General features: G+C 39.8%; 1 protein-coding gene across 1 annotated transcript; it reads right to left on the reverse strand.

The window, feature by feature from the left end:
* Window positions 1-1,047: 1,047 nt before the first annotated feature.
* On the reverse strand, window positions 1,048-27,290 carry LOC139546951 (protein Wnt-10a-like). The gene is made up of 4 exons (XM_071355942.1): window positions 26,832-27,290; window positions 25,168-25,433; window positions 21,912-22,285; window positions 1,048-5,962 (listed from the first exon to the last, which is right to left on the reverse strand). Exons 1-4 carry the CDS (start codon window positions 26,891-26,893, stop codon window positions 5,501-5,503), a joined length of 1,164 nt encoding a protein of 387 aa, XP_071212043.1. The 5' UTR covers window positions 26,894-27,290; the 3' UTR covers window positions 1,048-5,500.
* Between the last annotated feature and the right edge of the window lie 217 nt (window positions 27,291-27,507).

The raw sequence follows: 27,507 nt of genomic DNA on the forward strand, positions 1-27,507 counted from the left end.
TCTATGCTATTGGATAGAGACCAATCACCGCAGCTGTTCACCCCATGTTACTGGGCAAATGGACATCTTCAAATCAAAACCAAACTTTCATTTATCTGTTGTGACCCACGGATGTTCCAAACTTCTTTTTAGGTGAGACTGACTTTCTGACCAAAATGATCCTATGTACACTCCGTAGTCAACTTTGACACTAGAATCACTGTTTCTGACTCATATACAGTAGATACCACATCAAAGGAATTTGTTTCTTTTTAAAGGCAGTCACTCTTTAAGTTTAGAATAACTTTGGGATATACTCTCAAGATCAATAACAGATACTATTCAAATAAACTAAAAGTCCAGACAGGGATGCACCAGTTAGGGCCAACGATTGATCGCTTTCTTTTAATATGATATTTATGAAGTATTTATCTGGGTGATTATACCTATTCATGATTCAAATGGTAATGTTCTATTTTTTTATTTTTTTTGAAAGACAAGGAATTATCAAAGGGAAGCTTAAAATCATCTTACACAAGTACTGTTTGTTCAATTCTGGTACTGCCTGTTTATATAGGGCAAAAATGATCGACTCGCTGCAATTTGGCTGCTGATGAAGCTCACTGTCGACTGAAGAAGGCCTGGGGATATCTCTGTGCGGATTGCAAAAACTACATGTCAACCTAGGGTTTGAGGCGCGACATGTTCTCACAGTGCAAGCAGCTCTTACCAAGGCAAAAATTAACCAAACTAGTACTGGATGCCAAGCTACTATTATAAGACAGGAAAGAGGGAGAGCTTTTTTCTCAGCTTGTGTGTTTAGATACGAATAGGTCTGTATGACTTTGCACATTAATAGTGCACATCTATTTACTTTGAAAGCATATCTCTCACATTCTTACACTTGACTTGGTAACTTCATCCTACACTAGGGAACTGAGAATGCATCACTGAGCCAGGATGCCACAGTGGTGTTATCTGCTGCTGCACGCAAACAACAACATCTATGGAGGGAAAAAGAGTCGGGATGATGTGCATCAACAGTAAAGTTGCTGACTCATGACCAGATCCATTTTTTGCACTTTATTTTTTTAAACAAATGTACTCTTCTCATTTGTCATCACATTAAAGTCCCTTTTATTATTTTTTACTTTAGTTCTATATTGTTTTACAAATATTAAGTTATCCACAAAAATAAAATAACTTAGAAAATAACCAGGACCATCGAATATGAAAAATAATAAATTTATAACAAAACGCATATTGCTATGTTATATCCCCAAAATACACATTCTCCAGAACAAAATGAATGTGCAAACTACTAATCTGCATCAAAATAATCTAACATTTTACCAGTAACATATTATGTGTTTTTTTAACACAGACCCAATGTATTTGCTCATAATAAATTACCCTAACTGACAAGTTCTTTGATAAAATGCATTTTGATATATTCTATGCAGAAATTCGATTTTCATAATAAAACACACAGCACAGGCAAACAATGGACCTATTAGCAAACAAGGATACACTGTAAAAACACCCACAAATCTAGTTGTTTCAACTAATTATTATTAAGTAACTGGTTCCACAGACTTTTTTCCATTTACTCAACTTTTCATTCCAAGTGTTACCTGAACAGAAAATGTATATATGGCCCAAACTAAGCTCCAACTTGAGAAAACTTATATGTTCATTCAACTAGACATTATTTAGGCATCTTAACTAAAAAAAAGTCTGTGCAACTGACAGTAATTTTAACATACATATTTGAAACATATAATTACATTGTGCATGTATATTTACAGAATTATTATATATTCACCTGGGATTTGAACTCTCAACCTCTTGGTTGATGGCATTCCAATCCTCTTGCTACACCACCATGTCTTTGTGAATTATCACTTAATCTGACTATTCTCTCATCGTTGATTCGATTAACTTATTTAAGTGATTTTTCTTTTTTTCTGTATTGTTGTCTGACGTTGGCGGAGCATATTACTCTGTTTTAATGTTACTCCTTAATCACTACGATAAATGTAATAGTTTTTCTTGAGTGTACTTTTAACAGAGCTGAGATTTACTCTGAAGTGCAAAGTGTAGCAGTACGGGTGAAATCAGTCGTTGACACAGACATGATGCCGTAGCAGGAAGATTAGCATGCCGTAAACCAAGAGGTTGTGAGTTCAGAGGACACGTTGAATATGAATTACTTTATAAACGAACATGCGCGAGGTAAGCATGTCTGTCAAATATGTACGTTGAAAACATTGTATGTTAAACACACTGTGTCTGTTTAAATAGTTCCACAGCTGTTTTTTTTTAGGTAAGATGCCCAAATAATAATTTCTAGTTGAATGAACATATGAGACAATTTAAGCAAACACATCATTTTAACATGACTGGATTTTTGCCTAGGTTTTCTCACGTTGGAGCTAAGTTTGGGCCCAACTAAAAATGTTAACCCTTTAACCGAAAAGGTGTGTAAACACACAAAGAAAAGCTGTGGTACCAGCTACTTAATAATATTTAGTTGAAACAACAATATATATATATATTTTTTTTTTTACAGTGTATAGACAACCATATATTTGCATTGAGTTTTAGGTTTGGAAGGACTTACATCAACCATTCATCTGTACAAACTTTAATGGTGGTTTACAGCTAACTTAATTGGGGACAGTTAGAAATGTACTGGGGGTGGGGGTCTGGTCCAACTTGAGGTGTCATAGGAAAAATAAATCGCCCCCCTCCGCAACATTTGAAATATTTTCCCACAAACCTCCCCCTGTACTGTAAAATAAAATGTACACCCCCGCACAGAATTAACAAAAAATGGTGTTTATGACCAAAATCACAATATCTGTGTTTATAAAACATGGCTATCGACTTTGCCACTTCTGCATGCTTTTGTGGCAGTCGGTGCCACGCAGGGCTACGGGCCAGAATGTTGAGGGTTTGACGACCACCTTGGACAGCTAACTCTCCCTGCCTGTTCCATTAGACCTACACTACGATCAGAGCCGGCTGCAGACAATCATCAGCTAGGGGGAAATCCAATTTTCAAGATGTTGATGCTATATTTATAATTCTATATATATAAAAACATGTTTTTCACCAACAGGTTTCTGTACCAATGCACCACAACCAATAAACAAAGTAGACCAACTTCATGGTTTGCGTTTTTAACACCACAATCTGCAGTTTGGATGCTGGAATTATATTTTGGACGAATGTGCGCAAGTAGCCTAAAGGAGGCTTTTGAAGTAGTCTAACCAGATTAAAACATTGTGACCGGTTGTGTTTATGCCACACATAAAAGGTAATACATTTTAACAGTGAAATGACAAATATTTAGGCTATATTGAAGCGTTAGGTTCTAGGTGCGCGAGGAATAGTCGCTCAGATCGGAGAGAAGGCAGAGCAGTGTTAAAGGGACACGTTGGGATTTTGGCAATGAGGCTCTTTATATACTTCCCCAGAGTCAGACGAACCTCGTGGATACCATTTTGTATGTCTCTGTGTCCAGTTTGAAGGAAGTTAAAGGTCGTTTTGCGAGCCAATGCTAACTAGCGTTAGCACAATGACTGGAAGTCTATCCCGAAGTATCCTTTTAAGCTTTCCTGAATAACTGGGCCTGCTGGGAGCATATGTGGCTCCAATATTATAAGACAACTTGAGAGAACTGATCCAAATGAAATTAATGGAATGAAATGTTCAAATAATAGGTATTTTTCAAATGACATTTTCATTGCAGTTTATAGCCTAGAGTAGAATTTTGTACTCACTTGAAAACAATAATGCAATTATTCATTGGATTGTGGTGTTGTAGGCTAGTCTAGGAAGGGTAATTGTATTGTTCCTAAACAAGATCAATGCGGGAGCTTTTAGAGTTGCGTGTCTCATGTCTTCACTGTTCTTTCATGCACCTGGCATCTCCTCTTATATTGAAAATTGGTGCTGATTTGAATGATGTTATGTGTGGTATGATTGCTACTTAGCATATATCAGATCTGGATAAATCTATCCGCAGGTTAACATTTTCTGTCATGAATCTTGTTCTGGACTTAGCTCTGCACTAGCTAGCACAGCCACAAAGTCATAAAATCTGATTTTAAACCTAACCCTAAACTTAACCCTAACCTTAACTACACTAACTCTAACTCTAACCTAAAATTAAGACCAAAAAGCATTTTTCATACATTTTTACAATATAGCCAATTTTGACTTTGCAGCTGGCCAATCTAACGGGACATCACTCAGTTCTGCCTTCAGGACAAGACAATATACGTCAACCTGCAAACGATCCACCTACCACTATTGTCACTATGAATGGTGGATAGATAGCAGTATAGACAGTTAGACTGGTAGACTATATCGACCTGTGGTATAATTAACGTGCGGAAAAGCGTAGTGCATAAGGGAAGTACCAAAACACCTTGATAGGGGAAGCACAAGCAGATGAGGACATTTGGCTAGGATGGAAGAAATCATAAATTAAAATCTGCAAAAGGGCGAATGTAAACCAGAGAAAAAACGCACTATACCCACCCCTGTGCCCAATAGAAAAACGCCCCTCCCCTATTTTGGACCACAACCCAGTCAATTTCTAACTGTCCATTGAGTCAAACCTATGAGATAACGGTAGTGCTTTATAACATTGACTAGTAGTGTGAAGGCAGGGCTATAGATGACCCGATTTTACATAGACCAACCAACTGGCCCAGTCTTTTCATTGTTTCAGCCTTCCAGACATGAATCAGCTCCACCATTGCCCTCGGGCTGTTTCTCATGTCCATTCTGTGTACTGTAACTACTCATGTCTCTATCGCTTGATCCTCTGATCCTCTGTCTTCACAGCTCCATCCATGCAAGAGAACACCTGCAACAGTCAACACTCTAGTCCACATTTCCTGTTTTTTAACCAGTATGGACAAATGTACTGTTGTGAGGGACACGGTAGCCATTTTGCAGAGTGACATCTAGAATTGCCACATTTTGTAACCTGAAACATTACAAAACATTTGAAATGAGTTGGCATGGTTAACCTGTCGCTCTGCGTATAGCAAGAGTAGATGTAACATTCTGGAACAATCTCTAGCTTTTCCCAACTGCTGCTTGTCTTCTTCTTCTTAAATTACCGGAATCCCATGCAGTTGTTTTAGTCTAGAGATAACAAAATCCGCCATTTGTCATTTTCGAGGAAGCCTTGTTTAAATAAATGAGTGCTCAGTTATCAATATTATTCAAAGTATTTCACTATCTTTAATCTAATTTATCCTAAAAACACTTTCTGAGATGAAAGGCAGTGCAGATCCAGAGTCTCTGAACTATGTTGGTTGGACACATGCTGTGCACACATTGATTGTACACCTCTTTGAACTGGCTATATTCCAGTCTTGTTTTCGTGCGATCCATTCTACTAATGGAAATGGCAGTCCATTGCAAAGGGAAGGGGTGCATTGCAGTCTTTCTCTGTTTAAAAAAAAAGGTAGGTATATTATTACATTTCTGCATTTCTTCATTTGCAGACACTGACCCACTCTGTTATTCGACACTCTTCGCAGACCACGTAACAGCACCAGTGGAACTTGCAATTGCATCGTTCACTGCGGGTCTGCTGTAAAATGTTATGGCCTCGCCCGCAGCAGAGGCTTTCACAGTTGTCCATTTCGTGACTCGTCTTGTTACAGATCCTCCCTTGCGTTCCGGCCGAGTCGGACCGCAGATCCCTCTCGCAGAAGTCCGGGGACTTCTCAAAGTAGACCAGCTCGTTGAGTTGTCTGTGTGTGGGGTGGTGGGCGTGCTCCAGCTGGCCTGTGTTCCTGTTGTGGGCTTTGATGAGGGTGGCTGTGTGGAAACGCTCCTTGAGCAGCGAGCCTACCACCCTGAACTCCGGTGTGACTTGCCAGCAAGTCTTCAGCTGGCAGCTTCCTGATGTCCCGTGACATTTGCATTTCCGTCTCATGTGGTTCATCACCACCTGCACAGAGGGGAACAGGGAACTGCATGTTAACATCCTCCTGCATCCCATCCTGTAGTAGGACACATGTTCACTCATCAAATTAGGCAAGTGAACTAGACTGTGATTAGACTCCTTTTTCATTCTACAACTGGTAACATTTAGGACTTATAATTGTCACTAAAGTAATTGGCTTGACTGTTCTGCAATAATGTTCAACAGAAATAAACTTTATTTACACAATTTCTCACTCTAAGGTGGTGGAACTCCCTTCCACTTGATCCTGGACCCCTCTCCCAAAATGAGGTGTGTGTGTGCTTCATATTGCTGAGTAACCAATTAGGCATAAAAAAATGACAGGCATCACAAATATGGAGGTAGAGTAGCACTAGCCTAATATTGAGCAGTTTTGCGTGGAATAACTGACTCGCCGAAGCTGTACTGCAGTAGCGTTCTTTCATGACAATGTCAAGTTCACATCCCGACTGAGGATGTCCCTCCGACACTCCCAGACCTCCCATTCTCTCAACAACGCACTCATCTGTCAGCCTGAGTTATAAACTTTTAGATCCAATTACCAACAGGAAAAGGGGCCACCCTCAGCACTGACAGATGCTCCTTACACCCACCCCTATCAACAGCACGAGCACAAACACACACCTTCAGCACTCACACATTCTACTCTCTCCTAGGCCTCTACCCAGCTGCCCTGGGACACACACACACATGAAGACGATTGAAAACAAGTTTAGTCTGCTGAAAGCCAGAGGATTTACGTTTCTACTAGTACAGTATGTGAGTCACAGCTGAAACGAGCTGGGGTGAAACTGGACTATTTAATGTGCTGGCTTCTCTGTCTTTGTTTTGAGATAGAATCTGCTGAAGAGCGAGGAGATCCCGAAACGTGTTTTCCCTTTGGATAGAAACGAGTTGAAACCCACTTTATTATTCAGCTGTGTTCTGATCCATTAAACAGAGCATTCTGACGATTTGAGCCGAGGACATGGTCGTAGCCACTCTAAGACTAAAGGTCATTTTGAACAGTTGCCAAAGCAGATATACTTTGTGAAGAAGCAGGAATTTTTTTAAGGCATGGGTTTGTGTGCTGTGGGTTTCCATTTCAGGGCCTCTTGTAGGTGTTCCCATTGAATAGAGAGAAAGTGCTATTCTGTGTGAATGAGAGTTGGAGAGTGATAAATTGACCCACTTGAACCATCCATTAGGAATGATACGGAAAGAGAAACAACACCTGATCTCACTGGGGCCAAAGCTAACAACTATTGATCACAGCCCATTCAGACCAAATATCACAAACCTGGCTAAATACTTTAATGCTTTGTTTTTACATCAGCGCATTGCGTCCCTGAACTGCATCCTTCTGGCTTTATACACACCCTGTAATTACACAACAGTAACCCACTTAACCCGTTAGATACACACTGAACTGGCCGGTCTAATTGTATCCCTACTGTAGTTTTTTTTAATGAATTCTCACAATCAACTGTCTATCTAGTAAGATTTGTTAACTGAAACCAAAACGGGTATAAAACCTCAGCGCTGTTCACAGTTTTGGGAATGGGACCTGCCTGCTCATGCCATAAGTGGCCCGACATGACATGAGTGCTGTGATGATGATCAGATCAGCAAGCTTGTTCCCTTTACTCCACGCCGTGTCCAACCACGCACCTGGGAGCATGAGCTGAGTTCACGTGCTGACTGACGAGAGACGCTGACAGTGATTTAAAGAGCCCTTTTGGATACGGAACTGACTGACTGTGTTTTAGAATCTCACTCATAGGACCAGCGGCTAGACAAGCCTGGAGGGGAGAACAGAGATCAGAGTACAGGAACTGTCTGATGCTCATATCTGTGTCTGCCATCCACTGATTAGCAACTCCTAAGTCCCAAATGGCGCCCTACTCCCTATATAGTGCGCTACTTTTGACCAAAGCCGTATGGCCTATGGCAGGTATACTAAAGTACAATTTGAAAAAGTGAGGTCACAAATATTTCCAAGGTGGCAAAGGTCCGGATGGATATTGTCGTTTATCGGCGTAGTAACAAACCCCCTCCTTGCGACCCATGCGACCCCAAACTGTTCAAACTGTTCCCACCCCCTCTTTTTGGCAGAGAGAACATTTTGCAATTTTAGAGCTCATTCCCTGCAATTCTACACATTTTGTCATGGGGCGGAGAGAACATTTTGCAGTTTAAAAGTACATTTTCTGCAATTCTCCACAGGCTCAGAGACAGTTTCTATCTACAAGCCATCGCAGTGCTGAACACTTGAACTGGACTGACCACCTGCACTGACCCTCCACACTTTAGTACACATGCACTCACTCACACACCCACACAGATATACACTCATCCACACACACACGCACCAGTAGAGGCTGCTGAAGGGAGAACGGCTCAAAATAATTTCTGGAACGGAGCAAATGGAATGGCATCAAACACATGGAAACCATGTGTTTTATGTATTTGATACCGCTCCACTAATTCCACTCCAGTCATTACCACGAGCCTGTCCTCCCTAATTAAAGTGCCACCAACCTCCTGTGACACACACACACACACACATATACATTCATGCTACACATCACAACTGTTCCTACCAGACTCCCCCTTCCCCAAAACGAGTGTAAATATTGGACTATAAATTGTGCATTCCTGTGGGGGTACCCGCGGTCCGTATTGAACCCGTGCTGGGTCCGGATACGGACCGCGGTCCGCCAGTTGAGTATTGCTGGCCTACAGTGTATAGGGATGCCATTTGGAATGCAACCTAGCCTAACACTGGTCTCATTACTGACGCTCACTGCTAACACTGCCTGTCTTGTACAGGTCTCACTCTATAGCAGGGTTCCCCAATAGGTGGTACGCAGGTGATTTTATTTAATTAAAACATATTGGACATAAAAGACAGTAAACTTTTTCCAAATGTTGTTGTGTTAGAGCCTGAATTTAAAATTGATAAAATGTATATTTTTTGGGGTCACTGGCCTACACACAATACCCAATAATATCAAAGTGGAATTATTATAAATATTTTTGGGGGACAAATTAATTAAAAATGAAAAAGCAAATTGGTTTAACAAGTCAAATAATAAGTTGCATGGACTCATGGATGTCTTCCAATGCCTCGCAAAGAAGTGCACCTATTGGTAGTTGAGTAAAAAAAGCAGACATTGAAATTCCCTTTGAGCATGGTGAAGTTATTACTTACACTTTGGATGGTGTAACAATACACCCAGTCGCTACAAAGCTACAGGTGTCCTTCCTAAATCAATTGCCAGAGAGGAAGGAAACCGCTCAAGGATTTCATCATGAGGCCAATGGTGACTTTAACAGTTACAGAGTTTAATGGCTGTGATAGGAGAAAACTGAGGATGGATCAACAACATTGTAGTTATTCCACAATACTAGCATAATTTACAGAATATATAGAAGGAAGCCTATAAAGAATACAAATATTCCAAAACATGTTTGCAACAAGACACTCAAGTAGCACTGCAAAAAATATGGTAAAAATGTTTACTTTTTTGTCCTGAATACAAAGTATTATGTTTGGGGCAAATCCAATACAACGCATTACTACTCTCCATATTTTCAAGCATGGTGGTGGCTGCATCATGTTATGGGTATGCTTGTAATTATTAAGGACTGGGGAGTTTTTCAGAATAAAAACATTTACAGAATGGAGGTACAGAGGCAAAATCCTAGAGGAAAACCTAGTTCAGTTGCTTTTCACCAGACACTGGGAGATGAAGTCACCATCCAGCAGGAAAATAACCTAAAAGTCCAAATCTACACTAGAGTGGCTTGCCAAGAAGACAGTAAATGTTCCTGAGTGGCCGAGTTACAGTTTTGACTTAAATCTGCTTGACAATCAACGACAAAACCTGAAAAGATCTGCCGGCAAAGATCGACAATCAATTTGACATAGCTTGAAGAATTTAGAAAATAATCATGTGCAAGTGTTGCACCATCCAGATGTGGAAAGCTCTTAGCGACTTACACAGAAAGACTCACAGCTGTAATCGCTGCCAAAGGTGATTCTAACATGTACAGTATTGACTCAGGAGTTGAATACTTATCTATTCAAGATATATTTGTGTTTTATTTTTCATTATTTGTTTTAATAAATGTTTTACTTTTTCTTCAACTTTGACATTATTTTATGAGTATTCTGTGTAGATCGTTGACAAAAAAATGACAATGAAATCCATTTTAATTCATATATGTAACACAACAAAATGTGGAGAAAGTCAAGGGGTAAGAATATTTTGTGAAGGAACTGTATCTGTTTGGGATTCTTGCTGTCAATTTGCGGTGTACAAATGATTTATAACAATGTTCCGCCCCTCCGACTCCGCTCAAGGAAAAATCGTCCCAAGGCTGAATTTAATTGGGGACCCCTGCTCTAAATTATATTCACACAATAATCCATCATGTTTACAACAGATACTATATTATACATGGTAATCACTGTCAGATGATATAAACAAACAATACATACAGTATAGCAATACCAAAGGCTGCTACCTCTATTACAACTGTATCATCTTAGGAAAAAAATATATAACGATTCTTTGGCTGTCCCCATGGGAGAACCCTTTGAAGAAACCATTCTGGGTTCCAGGTAGAACCTCTTTTTCGTTTCATGTCGAATCCTTTCCACATTAGGTTCTACCTGGAACCCAAAAGGGTTCTTCAAAGGGTTCTCCCATGGGGACAGCCAAATAAAAAAAATATCCTAGTGTATCGCCTTGATTTGAATGCCCTCTTATATGAGGAAACATTAACGTCCAACTACACATGGTCATATCCTCCAAAGGCGTCTATCTCAGGCCTTTGACTGTCTGTCTCACTGAAAAGTGTGTGTTACATATGTAGGTCTTATAAACTAACACTTTAGTTATGCAAAGAAAAAAACATGTACTTTGAAGTATTTGCCCCCAAATTCATTGTCAGACCACCGTTAGAAACACACATCTGGGCTGTTTTAATTGGGGAAGAGTGAGACAGACTCCTCTATAAACCAGCCTCAGACGAAGATCAAATAAGACATATTGGTAGCAGAGTAGGACCACAGGCAATACTAGGTATTACATAGTCTACAGAGCACTCAAATGCTTCACTATGTCTCTGTCCCAAATACAGTGCAGGACCCTGGTCAAAAGTAGTGCACTTTATAGGGAATAGAGTACCATTTGTGACACAAGCCTTGCTCCTTCCTTTATCAAATGCTGTGTCTGTTTAATATTGTCATCATTCTTAATCCCCTTATTCCTGTCATCCTTATTGTGTCATTAAAAATGGGATTTAATAGTCTATTAAAATGTTATGACCTAAATGTCTTCTGTTGACTGTCTTACTTGTGAATTGTTGCTGGTATGTTGTCTGTCTTCAATGGGATTAACAGTACGATAATGACTCAATGTTTAGCAAATATGACATTAAATTATGAAGTTAGCTACAACTACTAAGATATTTGTGCTAAATATATCTGTCCTGGAATCGTAAACAGCCATTTTTATGAAGTTATATCGCACACTGCTTTATGTCGTTCCATTCAAAGACATGTAACCGCAACCATAAAGGGATGTGAAGCCACGATTTCAAAGAATATAAACAAACCCACATCGTATTAAGTTTCAGCATCACTGATGCTGAAATCAAACACAAGTCATCAAAGAACGGTTAAGATGGAGACACGCAACAATTGACACTAAACAATCCTTTAATCTCAAAGCAATAAGGAGACCAAATGAGAACCTTCCACTACACACCAATCATGTGCAGGATTACTCTCTGTTAATTGTACACAACATTCACCGATCCAATTTGGCCTTCCTAGTAAAACTTTACCCATAACAGTTTCCACCTGCTGTGCTTTAAACATTTGTTCTGGAGGCCAATGGAATGCTCCCTCTCCTCAGATGATGCTGCATGCCTCTAATGGAGATCCAACAGGCAACCATTAAGGATTTACAAAGGCCAGACCAAAAAGTCACAATGCACACAGTCAATGTGTAATAAGCTCTGCTACATATTAGAGAGAGAGAGAGGAGAAAAAAGAGCATCATTAATCTAAATATACAACATAAAAGCAGAAAGATAATTGTCACCCACAGCACCAGCCGCTCAAACAAGCTATCCCGAAGGTATGAAGAAAGGCTCAGTTTGTGTTGTCATGAAATTACCTGCATTTACATGTAAATGTGTCCGTCTACGATCTTAGCACGTTGCTCGTACTCGTAGCTGTGAATACAGACATGCTATGTGAAATGATGTCAGCATTTGTGGTGGGTGTGCAGTTCCAATTGAGTGATTCCAATGAAAATATTGTTGAAAGGAATCTACTACCATTGCAAATGTCTCCATGTTGTCGACAGCCACTGTAAACATTTAATCATGCAGCGGGAACCTCAAAACTATGTTCCGATCAATCATGACATCATTATACACAAACATACTGCTGTGCAAGGGCGTAACTTTGTGTTGGATATTGGGGGGTAGGGGTCAGGTTCAGGGTCAATAGGGTTTCCCTCTAGGGGGGTCTGGGGGCAACTCACCCCGGGAGATTATTTTATATATATATCTATATATATATAGTTGTGAAATTATTGTTTGAATTTTGAAGGTAGAATACATCCAAAAATGTCCTGATAATTTGGTCAATATACCCCAATCACAACTGAAACGCCAATATGTTTCTATTTTACTTTAAACTGTGTTGTTACTCTTCACGGTTCAGAAAATCACCACCACACCCCTTCTTTTTTTAACTACATTTAAATGTCAAAACCCATTATTCTATTTGTGTACCCTTCACCACGGGTCAGATCTTCAGTCTCAATTAACTTAAATACGCCAAATACCTGTTTTAGCTTGTCACTTCCAGAAATTCAATTCTGGCATATTGTTTTCCTATCTTTGGTATCCAGCTTTTCCTGGTGGATATGACACACGACAACATGGTTCAGTCTGCTTTGTGTCATTGTTGAGCACAGCCACGTCTTCACAACCAAATGACAACTAAATGAAATCAGAATGCAGGCAACAGCATTTGTTATATCACTTGGGATACATTCAGAATAGATGAGGAGTTGAACCGAATGTTCCAATCTGTGTGCAATGTAAATTGCTGTGCAATGTGCTTTACCAGACTGCCTTATAACTCAAATTCAAAATTCACCTGATCACCTGTTCATTCTCTTCCTGTGCCTCAACATGGGCTGTGCTCTCACTCTCTCTACTGACTGTCTCTGACCCCTGCCATGACAACCAAATTAATTCAGAATAAAAGGAACAACTGTTTTGTTATAGTAATTGGGCTACAATCAGCAAAGATGAGGAGTTGAACTGATAATGCCTTATAACTCAAATTCTCATCTGATGACCTGTTCGTCCTCTCCCTGCCTCAACATGGGTGGTGCTCTCCTTCTCTCACTCTCTCTATTGCCTGTCTTTGAACCCTGCTATAATCATATGACCAAATACCATTATCACATACAAAAATAGCTAGCCTTAACAATGATGGGGTTAGCTTATTTACATGAATTAGATTCTGCTTTTATTAGCTAAATTATTTATTTACTGTCTGGCAATAGGTATAGCTAGCTAGCTGACTACATAGTACCAGTCTATTATTAATGGTACAGTAGCTAGCTAGCTAGCTATGTAGCCATTCATTAATTTACTTACAGTCCTCTGCACTTCCCTCAAAAATCGTATGTCCTGCACTTTTCTCTTCTTTGGCATTGGCACCTCCATTAAGGGCACTAGCTATTTTTTCACTAGAGTGAACACTGACTACAGTTGAAAAGGGAAAGATCCAGATACTGTGGTGCTAGCTTTGGTACTAGCTTAACTAGCTAGCTAACGTTATCCTAGCTAAAATAGCCAACCTAACATTGCATCACTCGGTATAAAACAATTTTTACACAAAATGATGTCATAACCAATAATTCGCTAGTTACACAACAACATAGGAATACATTTATGAAATGTTCATGAACTTTTACTCAATTTAAACTTTCTAAACATTCATACATTGGAGCGCAAACACCACAAAGAGAAAGAGTGAGAGGGGAGTGTGCGATGCTGAGCTGTTACTGCAGACCAAAGAAATACAATGCAGACCGATGAAAAGGGAAATTAGGAGAAATTGCAAATTTCTATTTTTCTTACAAGCAGTACTCAACTCTTTTTCCCTGAACCGGCCAGCTGCCTATGGGGACCAACCAAAATGGTATTTGGCAATGGGGGGGATCCAATCATAAAACGAGGAACTGAGTCACTGTTGTGCAGAGCAACATAAATCCAGTAGCTGCCTGGCGCTTTATAGTAGGGAAGTGTTTTCCAATCAATTAAACTCATCATGGTATATTATCGGGGGGGGGGGGGGGGGGGGGGGGGTAAATTGACTTGTTACTAATATTGGTGGGGGTCACGATCCCCCTTACCCCGCAAGTTACGCACCTGCTGCTGCGAAGTAAATTTTGCTAAACGTTTGTTTAAAATTAAGAAAAGAGAAATTAGTCAGAATGAGAAGGATGTGCTTTTAATTATATATATTTTTAAAACTTTTCTCCCCTGATAAACGTCTCTGAAATCTGTATTTGTGGGGAAGGAAGGGCGAATCTCTTTACTTTTACTAATATTGGTGGGGGTCACGATCCCCCTTACCCCGCAAGTTACGCACCTGCTGCTGCGAAGTAAATTTTGCTAAACGTTTGTTTAAAATTAAGAAAAGAGAAATTAGTCAGAATGAGAAGGATGTGCTTTTAATTATATATATTTTTAAAACTTTTCTCCCCTGATAAACGTCTCTGAAATCTGTATTTGTGGGGAAGGAAGGGCGAATCTCTTTACTTTCCGCCCTGTTTGATGTCTAAAATCTTTTGCTGGGTTTAAACATCTGTTTCCAAACAGCCAGCAGCCACTAATTAGAGCTTTTAACAAGACTGAACGTCGTGAGAACCAGAGGGTGGGCATGAGGCGACATGTATACACCATTTTTTTAGGGGAGGTGTTGGGGGAGGTGGTAGAGGGTATGAGGTATTATTTGAGACCTCACCTGTCAGTGTTTTTGTTTTGATTTGGGGGGCTTTCTGCTCTGTTTGAAGAAATCAAGGCACTGCCCTGGCTGCATTTATCTAACGATGCACCACTCCCTGAGTCATACTGTACCTCTGATGTCTCTGTACACTACTTCAGTATATAACATTTACACCTTCAATTGTTTTCTTCTCCCAGTGTAGAACTCATTAAAGCATTGATATTTTGAGGTGTGCTAAGAAAACTGCACTCCACACGCCCAGAGCATTGTGCAACCTGATCTGAGAGACGACTAGCAGATGCACAGACTCTGCAGCATTCAACGCTGGTCAAATCTGTGTCAAAACACAGCTCAGATACTCTACACTTGAGTTCATTGACACGGTTCACAATAAACTCAATTCCAACTAGATGTAATAGAGCTTTACAGAAATACATTTGAAGATACAGCTCCTTTAAATGACACAGTGCAACTTTTTGGAGACGCTCTTGTGAATCTACTTGTAATGGAAGTTTTTGTTTCAAACTCATGTATGTTAATAGTGCCGGTTTTCTTGGCTCTCCTTGTGATCCAAGAAGCTGTCTCCAAAAAGCGGTTTTGACAGTTTCAGAGCATTTCCCAGTAGCAGCAGGTAATGTTTCTAACACAATCAGCTACTGTTGCCAAATAGGCCTCCTGGCAAAAGCAGAGCTTCAATGTGCCCAAACTATGAAATCTTCCCTGCAACATTTCACCCTGAGTGTCGAATATATCAAAAGTCAGTAGCTAGCTATGCCTTTCTATCTTCCCTATGTTGATAGATTTGTGTCAAAACACTGCAGCCTCCTAAAACCAAAGGGTTTTATATATAAAGGGATTTATGCTATGCTATGGACAAACTCATGGGTCACTGTGTAGGGCCGAGCATGGCTTTATCATGCTGCACATGAGAAGCATTACTATCATCTGAGGCTCTCTATCTATCTTTCTCTCCCTGCTTCGCTAAGTAACTCCACAAGTGTGTTTTGTCTGAATAATCAAGGAAACCAGAAGTAACTGATGGAAAGATTCAAGACCGAATTACTGAGGAGGAAGCGTAGAACAATGAGCAATTTACTACTCCTTTTGTTTATGGCAACAGTGCTGCCTGGGAGCATACAGAACTTATTGCTGTCATTTAAATATCAGTGTCCAGTGCATCAATAGTAGCAATAGGTAGTAGAAGTAGTAATATTACTAGTATTAGTAGTTGTAGTAATAGTAGTAGTAGTAGTAGTAGTAGTACTAGTAGCTGCAGCAGTAGTAGTAGTAGTAGTTGTTGTTGTTGTAATAGTGTAGAAGGAGTAGTAGTAGTAGTAGTAGTAGTAGTAGTAGTAGCAGTTGTAGTAGTAGTTGTTATTGTTGTTGTTGTAATAGTATAGTAGTTGTAGTAGTAGTAGTAGAAGTAGTAGTAGTAGCAGTAGCTGTAATAGTAGTAGTAGTTGTTGTTGCAATAGTGTAGAAGTAGTAGGAGTAGTAGTAGTAGTAGTAGTAGTTGTTGTTGTTGTAATAGTGTAGAAGGAGTAGTAGTAGTAGTAGTAGTAGTAGTAGCAGCTGTAATAGTAGTAGTAGTTGTTGCAATAGTGTAGTAGTAGTAGTAGTAGTAGTAGTTATTGTTGTTGTAATAGTGTGTAGAAGGAGTAGTGGTAGTAGTAGTAGTAGTAGTAGTAGTTGTTGTAATAGTGTAAAAGGAGTATGAGTAGGAGTAGTAGTAGTAGTTGTAGTTTTTGTTGTAATGGTGTAGAAGGAGTAGTAGTAGTAGTAGTAGTAGTAGTAGTAGTAGTAGTAGTGGTAGTAGTAGTGGTAGAATTAGTATTATTATTATTATTAGTAGTAGTAGTATTAGTAGAAGCAGTAGTTGTTGTTGTAATAGTGTAGGAGTAGTAGTAGTAGTAGTAGTAGTAGTAGTAGTTGTTGTTGTTGTTGTAATAGTGTAGAAGGAGTAGGAGTAGTAGTATTAGTTGTTGTTGTTGTAATAGTGTAGAAGGAGTAGTAGTAGTTGTAGTAGTAGTAGTAGTAGTAGTAGTAGTTGTAGTAGTAGTTGTTGTTGTTGTTGTAATAGGGTATAAGGAGTTGTAGTAGTAGTAGCAGTAGTAGAAGTAGTATTAGTAGTAGTAGAAGCTGTAGTAGTAGTAGTTTTTATTGTTGTAATAGTGTAAAAGGAGTAGGAGTATTAGTATTAGTAGTAGTAGAAGTATTAGTAGTTGTACTTGTAGTAGCTGTAGTTGTTGTTGTAATAGTGTATAAGGAGGCGTAGTAGTAGTAGTATCAGTAGTAGTAGTAGTTGTTGTTGTTGTAATAGTGTAGTAGGAGGAGTAGGAATAGGCATAGTAGTAGTAGTAGTAGTAGTAGTGGTAGTATTAGTATTAATAGTAGTAGTAGTAGTAGTAGTTGTTGCTGTAATATTGTAGTAGCTGGAGTAGGAGTTGGAGGAGGAGTAGTAGTAGTAGTAGTTTTAGTTGTAGTAGTGGTAGTAGTAGCAGTAGTAGTAGTAGTAGTAGTAGTAGTTTTTATTGTTGTAATAGTGTAAAAGGAGTAGGAGTATTAGTATTAGTAGTAGTAGAAGTATTAGTAGTTGTACTTGTAGTAGCTGTAGTTGTTGTTGTAATAGTGTATAAGGAGGCGTAGTAGTAGTAGTATCAGTAGTAGTAGTAGTAGTAGTTGTTGTAATAGTGTAGTAGGAGGAGTAGGAATAGGCGTAGTAGTAGTAGTAGTAGTAGTAGTGGTAGTATTAGTATTAATAGTAGTAGTAGTAGTAGTAGTAGTAGTTGTTGCTGTAATATTGTAGTAGCTGGAGTAGGAGTTGGAGTAGTAGTAGTAGTAGTTTTAGTTGTAGTAGTGGTAGTAGTAGCAGTAGTAGTAGTAGTAGTAGTTTTAGTTGTAGTAGTAGTAGTAGTAGCAGTAGTAGTATTAGTAGTAATTGTAGTAGTAGCTGTTGTTGTAATAGTGTAGTAGGAGTAGGAGGAGGAGTAGTAGTAGTAGTAGTAGTAGTAAAGGTGGTATTATAATAATAATAATTATTATTATTAGTAGTAGTAGTGGCAGTATTAGTAGTAGGCGTAGTAGTAGCAGTAGTAGTAGTAGTTGTTTTTGTAATAGTGTAGTGGGAGGAATAGGAATAGGAGGAGTAGTAGTAGTATTAGTAGTAGTATTAGTTGTAGTTGTAGTTGTAGTTGTAGTTGTAGTAGTAGTAGTAGTAGTAGTATAATAATTATTATTATTAGTAGTAGTAGTGGCAGTATTAGCAGTAGGCGTAGTAGTAGCAGTAGTAGTAGTAGTTGTTTTTGTAATAGTGTAGTGGGAGGAATAGGAATAGGAGGAGGAGGAGGAGGAGGAGGAGGAGGAGGAGGAGGAGGAGGAGGAGGAGGAGGAGGAGGAGGAGGAGGAGTAGTAGTAGTAGTAGTAGTAGTAGTAGTAGTAGTAGTAGTAGTAGTAGTCGTAGTTTTAATAGTGTAGAAGGAGGAGTAGGAGTAGGAGTGGTAGTAATTGTTGTATATTAAAAAATATATATACTCTTCAAGGTATGGGCACTTTCTCTTCTTTGTTTCTTTCATAAAACATACTGAACTAACCCATAACCCAATTCCCTGATACTGCTACTTCTGGTCATCTCTGGAGCAACACAAATCTGACACAAATCATCCACTTTGTCCTACACCAGAGCAATAATACCATTGTCAACACCAAGCATCTGTCCATGAAATCAACTCCATTGGCTGGGAAAATCCCCATGGAATAACACATTTATATTATTCCAATTGATCACATATGGTATCACAACATCAATCAAAGAAAACTAGCGTTAAGTATAACCAATTTTTTGAGGGAAACTGTTCGCATTCCAGACCAATGCTATATGGCCATCATAACCAAGCTTCTTTATTAGCCACATGCTACACAGGGAAAGCCCGTAGTAGAACGTTGATTAAATAAAGCATTCATAAATTGCAAGATCCAAATCGCTTGAACAGGAGTTATGTCAAAGACATCCACAACAAGCATAAGGGGGCATCTTGCTTTGAAACGTAAGAATGACAGGAAAATGTATGTATGCATGAAGTTGAGGTGTGGTGACGACAATTCATTCATTTTACAATGTAATTACATCTGTTTGCCAATAAATGTCAGCTATGATATTTATTTCACGTCATCAGTGAATAATTTCCTTTTATAGATATCTTCAAAACCATACTACGACTATGAGCACTTTCGAACATAATACGCAGCTGCGTCCTTGGGTGTTATTGTAACAGCCAGATTACAAACATTACTAAGAATAAAGTGGGATTGGAGGCCTGACTCAAAGAGACCACACTCGCAAGGCAATTGAATCATGTGGAGAAATCAGTGAGTAATCTGTATTGATAGGTCAACTACTGACTTCTGGGCCAATAAAATCAGACACTGTGTCTCAAAATGACGTGACTGTTAGGATTCAAGTCATAATCATCTCATTCTTTACCTGCTTTCATGGTAATGTGTCTTTGTAGGGCGGGCCAGCCCCTGAAGTGACTCTTATCAACAGTATGCAAGGTTTCCTCTGTGTTGTCTTAGGAAAGCTGCATTATCTCACCAACCCCCACTCTGTCACACCTCTGGGAAACAGAGGTTCTGTTGTCCTGACATTCTGTAGGTCTGACGTCTGGTTGGACGTTAACTTAACAGTAATGCTATTAGTCAACAACTCAGATTTTGAAGTCAGATGCTTATAAAAGGGTCTTAGCTTTCCCTTCTTTGTTCTTGACCTGAGCTGGTGAGATACACTCTCTCTTTCTCTCTCCACCTCTGGGACTCTTGGGGCATGGCCTTTCAGGCTGACTTCTCTCTCTCTCTCTCTCCCTCTCTGATCATGCCTAGGATAATGTCTTGTAATGCTTGTTAATGCTTAAGCTAATGCCTTCATTCATTTTACAATGTAATTACATCTATTTGCCTTTGATAGACAATTCTTATTTTTTTCGTGATGCTTTATTCCTGTAACTCAACTATAGTCTCTTGCATATTGCTGAATAATTTTTATGGAGTCAGATAAACAGTAGGCTTGTTAACATACAAAGTGCATAGTCTTATCACGGGTCGCATGTGAAGTACAGTTGAAGTCGGAAGTTTACATACACTTAGGTTGGAGTCATTAAAACTAATTTTTCAACCACTCCAAAAATGTCCTGTTATTAATTAACAAACTATAGTTTTGGCAAGTCTGTTAGGACATCTACTTTGTGCATGACACAAGTCATTTTTCCAACAATTGTTTGCAGACAGATTATTTAACTTAAAATTCACTGTATCACAATTCCAGTGGGTCAGAAGTTTACATACACAAAGTTAACTGTGCCTTTTAGCAGCTTGGAAAATTCCAGAAAATGACATCATGGCTTTAGAAGCTTCTGATAGGCTAATTGCCATCATTGGAGTCAATTGGAGGTGTACCTGTTGATGTATTTCAAGGCCTACCTTCAAACTCATTGCCTCTTTGCTTGACATCATGGGAAAATCAAAAGAAATCAGCCAAAATTTTTGAACTCCACAAGTCTGGTTCATCCTTGGGAGCAATTTCAAAATGCCTGAAGGTACCACGTTCATCTGTACAAAAAATAGTACGCAAATATAAACACCATGGGACCAAGCAGCCATCAAACCACTCAGGAAGGAGACACTTTCTGTCTCCCAGAGATGAAAGTACTTTGGTATGAAAAGTGCAAATCAATCCCAGAACAACAGCAAAGGACCTTGTGAAGATGCTGGAGGAAACAGGTACAAAAGTATCTATATCGACATAACCTGAAAGGCCGCTCAGCAAGGAAGAAGCCACTGCTCCAAAACCGCCAATTAAAAGCCAAACTACGGTTTGCAACTGCACATGGGGACAAAGATTGTACTTTTTGGAGAAATGTCTTCTGGTTTGATGAAACAAAAATAGAACTGTTTGGCCATAATGACCATCGTTATGTTTGGAGGAAAAAGGGGGAGTCTTGCAAACCGAAGAACACCATCCCAACCATGAAGCACGGTGGTGGCAGCATCATGTTGTGGGGGTGCTTTGCTGCAGGAGGGACTGGTGCCCTTCACAAAATAGATGGCATCATGAGGCAGGAAAATTATGTGGTTATATTGATGCAACATGTCAAGACATCAGTCAGGAAGTTAAAGCTTGGTCGCAAATGGGTCATCCAAATGGACAACGACCCCAAGCATACTTCCAATGTTGTGGCAAAATGGCTTAAGGACAACAAAGTCAAGGTATTGGAGTGGCCATCACAAAGCCCTGACCTCAATCCTATAGACAATTTGTGGGCAGAACTGAAAAAGCGTGTGCGAGCAAGGAGGCCTACAAACCGGACTCAGTTACACCAGCTCTGTCAGGGGGAATAGGCAAAAATTCACCCAACTTATTGTGGGAAGCTTCTGGAAGGCTACCCAAAACATTTGACCCAAGTTAAACAATTTAAAGGCAATGCTACCAAATTCTAATTGAGTGTATGTAAACTTCTGTCGCACTGCGAATGTGATGAAAGAAATAAAAGCTGAAATAAATCATTCTCTCTACTATTTTTCTGACATTTTACATTCTTAAAATAAAGTGGGGATCCTAACTGACCTAAGACGAAATTTTCACGAGGATTAAATGTCAGGAATTGTGAAAAACTGAGTTTAAATGTATTTGGCTAAGGTGTATATACTTCCGACTTCAACTGTATATATAATATGCATACATATCAAATATTACCCCACAACATCTTTTCCATTCAAACTCCTCAATGATTTAAGAATACATCCCAAATGACAATCTATTTCCTATAAAGTGCACTACTTTTTATCATAGCCCCTACCACCCACCACCCCCAAACAGCCCTCGTCAGTAGCTGAAACGCCTCCTCTCACCTGCCTGCCAACTCTGTTGTTGTGGAGCCTCATCCTGGCATGGATGTCCTTGTATGTCTCGCGCGAGTCCAGGAAGTCCCTGGAGAACTTCTCCCCAAAGTCCACGTCGGGGCTACAGCCTCCCCACTCCCAGGAGTCCTGAGGCCCGGGCAGGTCTGCAGGGAAGTGCTCCATGACTCCGTGCACCATGCCCTTCCCCCGGTGGATGGCCTCCAGCTGCAACCGGTTCAGTTTGATGCGGAAAGCCTCCTCGTCGCCTCTCCGCTTCTCGTCGCAGCCGCACGCCTTCAGCTTCCCCATGGAGCAGGCATTGGACACGGCGTGGACCACGCCCGCTGACGCGATGGCGTATGCGAACGCGCTCTCTCGGAAACCTGCAAGAGATGAAGAGAAAGAAAAGATTAACAACAGAGTTACTATCCTGTTATAGTCCTTTTGATTCCTACTGCACATACAGTACAGTGCAGTAGATGACTATCTGTGGAGCTATACAGAAGTCCAAGGAGCCCTGATGGGTTTTTGAGATACACTGCAGTACCCGTATAAACCCCCACCCTTCCTCACAGCACAACAGAGGCAGAAACATCTGGGACAATAGCAATTAAGCCCAAACACTTGCATGTCTCCAGGCCCAGGGGCTGAGAGTGAACAAACCCCCACCATCCTTTCAACATAAGGATCTGACAGTGATCATTAACAGGGCTGGAAGTGGCCGGTGGTGGTGCAGCAGATGTGAGCACTGTATTGTTAATCCCCTTTAAAGCTCTCCCTTTATTGAGCTCTCCAGCATGTTTACAATTAACCTGGCTACTGTTGGAAACCGTTTGATCTGCCTGCCAAATCACACACAGCAGCCGCACGGCGTCTCAGCCCTAATCAGGCCAGTATGGGCTGCTCTGTCATGCCATGCATGTTATGGGTGACGCAGCAAGGCAGAACAAAAAGAAATAGCAGAAAGTTACCAGTACGAGTGTTTAAAAATTATTCTTTTTTTCAGAAATCCTGGTTAAAGGATTTCGGATTTCCTGCTTATTGCTTTCTGATTCCGGGAATCTTCCAACATGGATTTCTGGAAAACCTGGAAATATTGGGAAAGTTACCAGAATTTTGCAACACTTGCCAGTACATACTGTAAATACGCCCACATAAATACATATTATTCTACACATCTTTGAGAGAAGGCTTCACATGTGTAAGGCGATTTTGAGGACCTTCCTCGTGTTGTTCGTGCAGAATCCTAACATTGTTACAGCAACTTAATAGACCTAGAGTTTCTCTGTCCAGTACTGCCCATTTCAAGGGTTACAGGGTAACATACAGAGCATATTCACCACAGGTGTCTGTCTATACTGTACTCTCCTTAGTGGTGATCAGAGCTAATAGCCTGTAACCATGCCTCCCCGAGTTCCTGTAAAACCAGCCCTTCTCAGAATCACTTACAGAAGACAAAACAAAGTGCTGTAAAAGAAACATGTGTAGAACATACTCAAGACATTAAAGGGGAAATCTGCAGTTGCTACATCCATTTTTAGGCTTATAAATTAATGAAATTTACTAATTGATTCTTGAATATGACTTATTAATGCCTCATGACCTTAGTTCAACTGTCGTAGATGTGAATAAACACTATATTAAAACATGGTTAAAACTATAAGTGTGATATCATGAATGGTAAGTCCTTGCATCCGTAGCCCTGCCTATGAATTTGAGAGTGGTTTCATTTCTCCAGCTCCAACCCTCAGCTTTTTACTGAAACGGGTGGGGATTACGATTTGGGATTGTTTCAACTGCTTACAGTTTGAGGAAAAACGGTATTACTACAAACAGCCCAATTTGTCACTATTGTAGAGATGCTCAGTGTTACTTATCCTGTGTTATTTCAACTTGTGATATTTGTAACAATGATTTTCTTACTTTTTGATGACAAAAAGTAGACATGATCGAGACAGAATTCGATTGATGACATTTTTATAATTTAAAAACTCCCAATTGTAACTGTTATTATTAAATATGTATAGGTATACAGTATCAATTAGAAATTACATTTGGAGACAAAAAAAAGTGCCGAAGTTTGAACAAATCCTAAACTGGCCATGACCCCAGTTCAATGCATATTGGGACTTGTAAAGAAAAGCCTTAAAGAAAAGCATCCCAAGGGTATAGAGGATAGATAAGATATAGTCGATGACGTTCCATTGATCATCCCCTATTCACTCACTCATGCACACGCACGTACACACACACACACACAGTCGTTTTTCCGCCTCTCCAACTCCCCATGATTCCATGGGGGACGGAGGACGGCACTTAGATGCAGCCCAGAGACACAGACATGAAAATGCTGTTTTAGATTTCCTCCCTAGCAGGCTGAGGCGAGAGACCTGGAACAAATCAATCTAACAAATAATTTAAAGTGAGAGGCACGCCCGGCTGAACTGATGGCTGAGGAAGTGGGAAAATGAATTAAAGATTAAAGAAAACTGTCACTTTGTGTTACAGAAACCAACTAAACAGGTTTATGTATTACCACTGAGAGTTGGGAAAGTGCTGAGAGCAAATTCACAGCACTTGCACTGGCAGAGAGTAAAAGCATTAGCCAGGCCTCGAGAAGGCTCACTTTATGTGTCTAACTGGCTTTGTAGCCTAGTTTTAATTCAGACTAACGTAGAAATATGGCCCCATAAAGTATGTCAGAATAAATCAACAAGCAGATACATGTTTGAGGTAAAGAGGATATGTTTCCTGTAGTAGAATTAGATATCCAAACAAACAATTAGATAGGGCATGCATAATATGCTGCATGTGCAAAACCCACTCATAAAAGCTTCTAAACAAAAACTTGCATTAGCTTAATAGCTTCATATCTGTCGTTTCGCTGTATGTTTGTTGACGTAGTACAAGAAAATATGTTTCATATAATGCAACTATGTAACGAAATATTCATTCAAAGTAAGCATTTCTTAGCGGATGAATCAACTCATTTAAAAACGGTTGTTTTTGCCTCAGGCAAAACATACCCATCCATAACCAAATGCCAGAAATCCAACAACAAACGCTGTGTGTAAAGTGAATGAGTAAAGGGGGACGTGTGGGATAGGTCCCAAATGGTATCCTATTCCCTTTATAGGGTAATACGTTTTACAAGTAGGGCACTATAGGGAATAGGGTGCCACTTGGGATGCAGATGTGAGAATCAGAAGCACCTTTTTTAACTCAGGAGGGGACCCTACCCCATACTGTCTGTTAGGTGACTCACCTCGTTTGAAAACCACACTATCGTACGGGATCTTGTTCCTGGTCTCCAGGCTGGAGCAGTTCCACCTGTGTCCTCTGAACTGGTGCTGGCACTCATGGATGGCGATCTGGATCCCTTGGATGGCCGAGGCGGTGACGTCGGGGTTTCTCATGCACACCTCCAGTTGTCTGTGGTTCAGTCCAGGCAGGGTCAAGCACACGGTGTTGGCGTTGAGAATGGGGTCGATATTGGGGATTTTCAGCCCGAGAATCTTGTTGGAATCTACCCTGGAACACAGAAGGTTTGATGTTAAGGTGTGTCTGTACTGTAGCACATGATTGATACCTCTGTGGCATGTAAATCATTTGTAACAACTGTCATTTACATGACAGGAGTCAGGTGTTTTACAGTATTACACTTCTGAGAGTTTATGGTTGTAAATAGTTTCTGACAGTATTGACTCATGAAGTAGTTGAAGGTCGAAAAGTGGCACGTTGTACATTGAGGAAATGAAAAATTCAGTTTTAATGATTTTATTGTTATGTATTCTAAAATATATTGCCTGTTGCACACACACACACACACACACACACACGGCAGCACATGGGGGCGCGAGCACACACACACACCAGTCATTCTCAGGAAGTTCATTACATAAATATCCATTTGTGCAATCATTCATATTGGCAGAGTTGTTACTGTAATCCCAGTACTGATCAAAGAAACATGTTTATGAAATGTCATTGATAAAAAAAACAGATTTCATTTCTACAACTCATTTTACCATGTCTCAAAGCACTCTGGGACATCAAACTTTAAGTCTCGCAGTCTGATATTGAATGAAGGGGCATGTCACCAGAGAGGACGGACACCATGTTAACAAGAATGGAAAATAAACACTCAGTTCAAAAGTGTGGGATAACTTTTTAGAGTCATTGAAAATTCCTAAGAGCAAATTCCCATTACTTTGATTCTGAGTAGAAAAGTACTTGGGAACATTGGGAACATTTATGTAAATGATGATAGATATGTAGTCTGTCTGTGATACAGCATCCTCATCAGTAAAACAGTTATGCAGAAGTAAACATTTGATATCCCTTTAAATCAACTTTGGGTTATTACAATAGCCTAAGCAGGATACCGACACTGACCCAGTATGGAACTAATATCGTTTTTTGTTGTTGCTGCTTACATCTCATAAAAACCTCCATGTGCATTACATTATCATGCAAAGAGTCTGATCTTTAGGACAGTAAAGTTAGTCATCATGTCAATAATATACTTATTACTCAGTTATGACAAACTCATATAATGCTAAATGAACATGATTTGTGAAGTTAAAGTTGCTCTGAGTTATTTATTGTACAGTACTTAATTGCACAATATGATTTGTGAACAAGAGCAATGCCTACAAGGAACCTACAGTGATTGTGCCAACATAGACGACAGTGTAAACTGTAGCTAGGTGCTGCAAAATGTAAATAAAATCACAGCCGAATATAATGTAGCAACTGTAGGTTGTAATGTGGTGCAAACTTTAGATAAACACTGGCACATTCATTATTGTATTAACTTATGAGTATATATTGAAGATGAATGACTACACCAGCAAAAGTAAAAGACTACTATTCAAAGAAATCTTCAGGTAAAATATTTAAGTAAGTAAATGAAACTTCTCAACTCACCTTTGATTGAACATAGTGATTGCCATCACAAGACATATTAGGCGGCAGAACGAGAAATCCATTGTATCGCTTGTTTTTGACAAAAGATAAGAAATGACATAGAGCGTGTATAACAAGTTATGTCCCTCTAATATCTGTCCACTCCAGAGTTCCGGGGGACGCGCTTTTGAGGATGACAGGTCTTGAGCTCAAGTATGGATCTGATTTGAGAACTGATAAAAGACTGACAAAGTGCTGGATGTACCTAACGACTGCAGGACAAGTCATTCAAAGAACGACAGAGTTTGACTGCACTATCTGTCAACTTATTGAATGAAGATAATACGTTGGAAGAGAGACGACTAAACACGCTTGCATGCTATCGCACATCTGCACAATTGTACGACAGCTCCGCCAAGATATTTGCATTGGAATACATCCGAAAGTCGTGGGTGTACTAATAGCGCGCTATCTGGAGTCTCGTTGACTTGTGATGATTTGCTTGTACTGATAGCATTCTAAACTGCACCACTTAGCATTTTGCCAGCCCACCTCTACGTCACTCAGAGTAACTAATAGCGGCAGAGGAGGACAACCCACCGACTGGGCACACACTGGTTGAATCAATGTTGTTTCCACATCATTTTAACAAAATGATGTTGAACCAACGTGGAATAGATGTTGAATTTATGTCTGT

The sequence above is a fragment of the Salvelinus alpinus genome, chromosome 20 (genome assembly GCF_045679555.1).
Source record: "Salvelinus alpinus chromosome 20, SLU_Salpinus.1, whole genome shotgun sequence".
Taxonomy (NCBI): Eukaryota; Metazoa; Chordata; class Actinopteri; order Salmoniformes; family Salmonidae; genus Salvelinus; species Salvelinus alpinus.

Excerpts from the sequence above, each read along its gene's own strand:
- LOC139546951 (XM_071355942.1), bottom strand. The coding sequence starts at position 26,893 with ATGGATTTCTCGTTCTGCCGCCTAATATGTCTTGTGATGGCAATCACT. Across the intron at positions 25,434-26,831 it reads ATCACTATGTTCAATCAAAG|GGTAGATTCCAACAAGATTC; the intron begins GTGAGTTGAGAA and ends TCTGTGTTCCAG. Across the intron at positions 22,286-25,167 it reads TAGTGTGGTTTTCAAACGAG|GTTTCCGAGAGAGCGCGTTC; the intron begins GTGAGTCACCTA and ends CATCTCTTGCAG.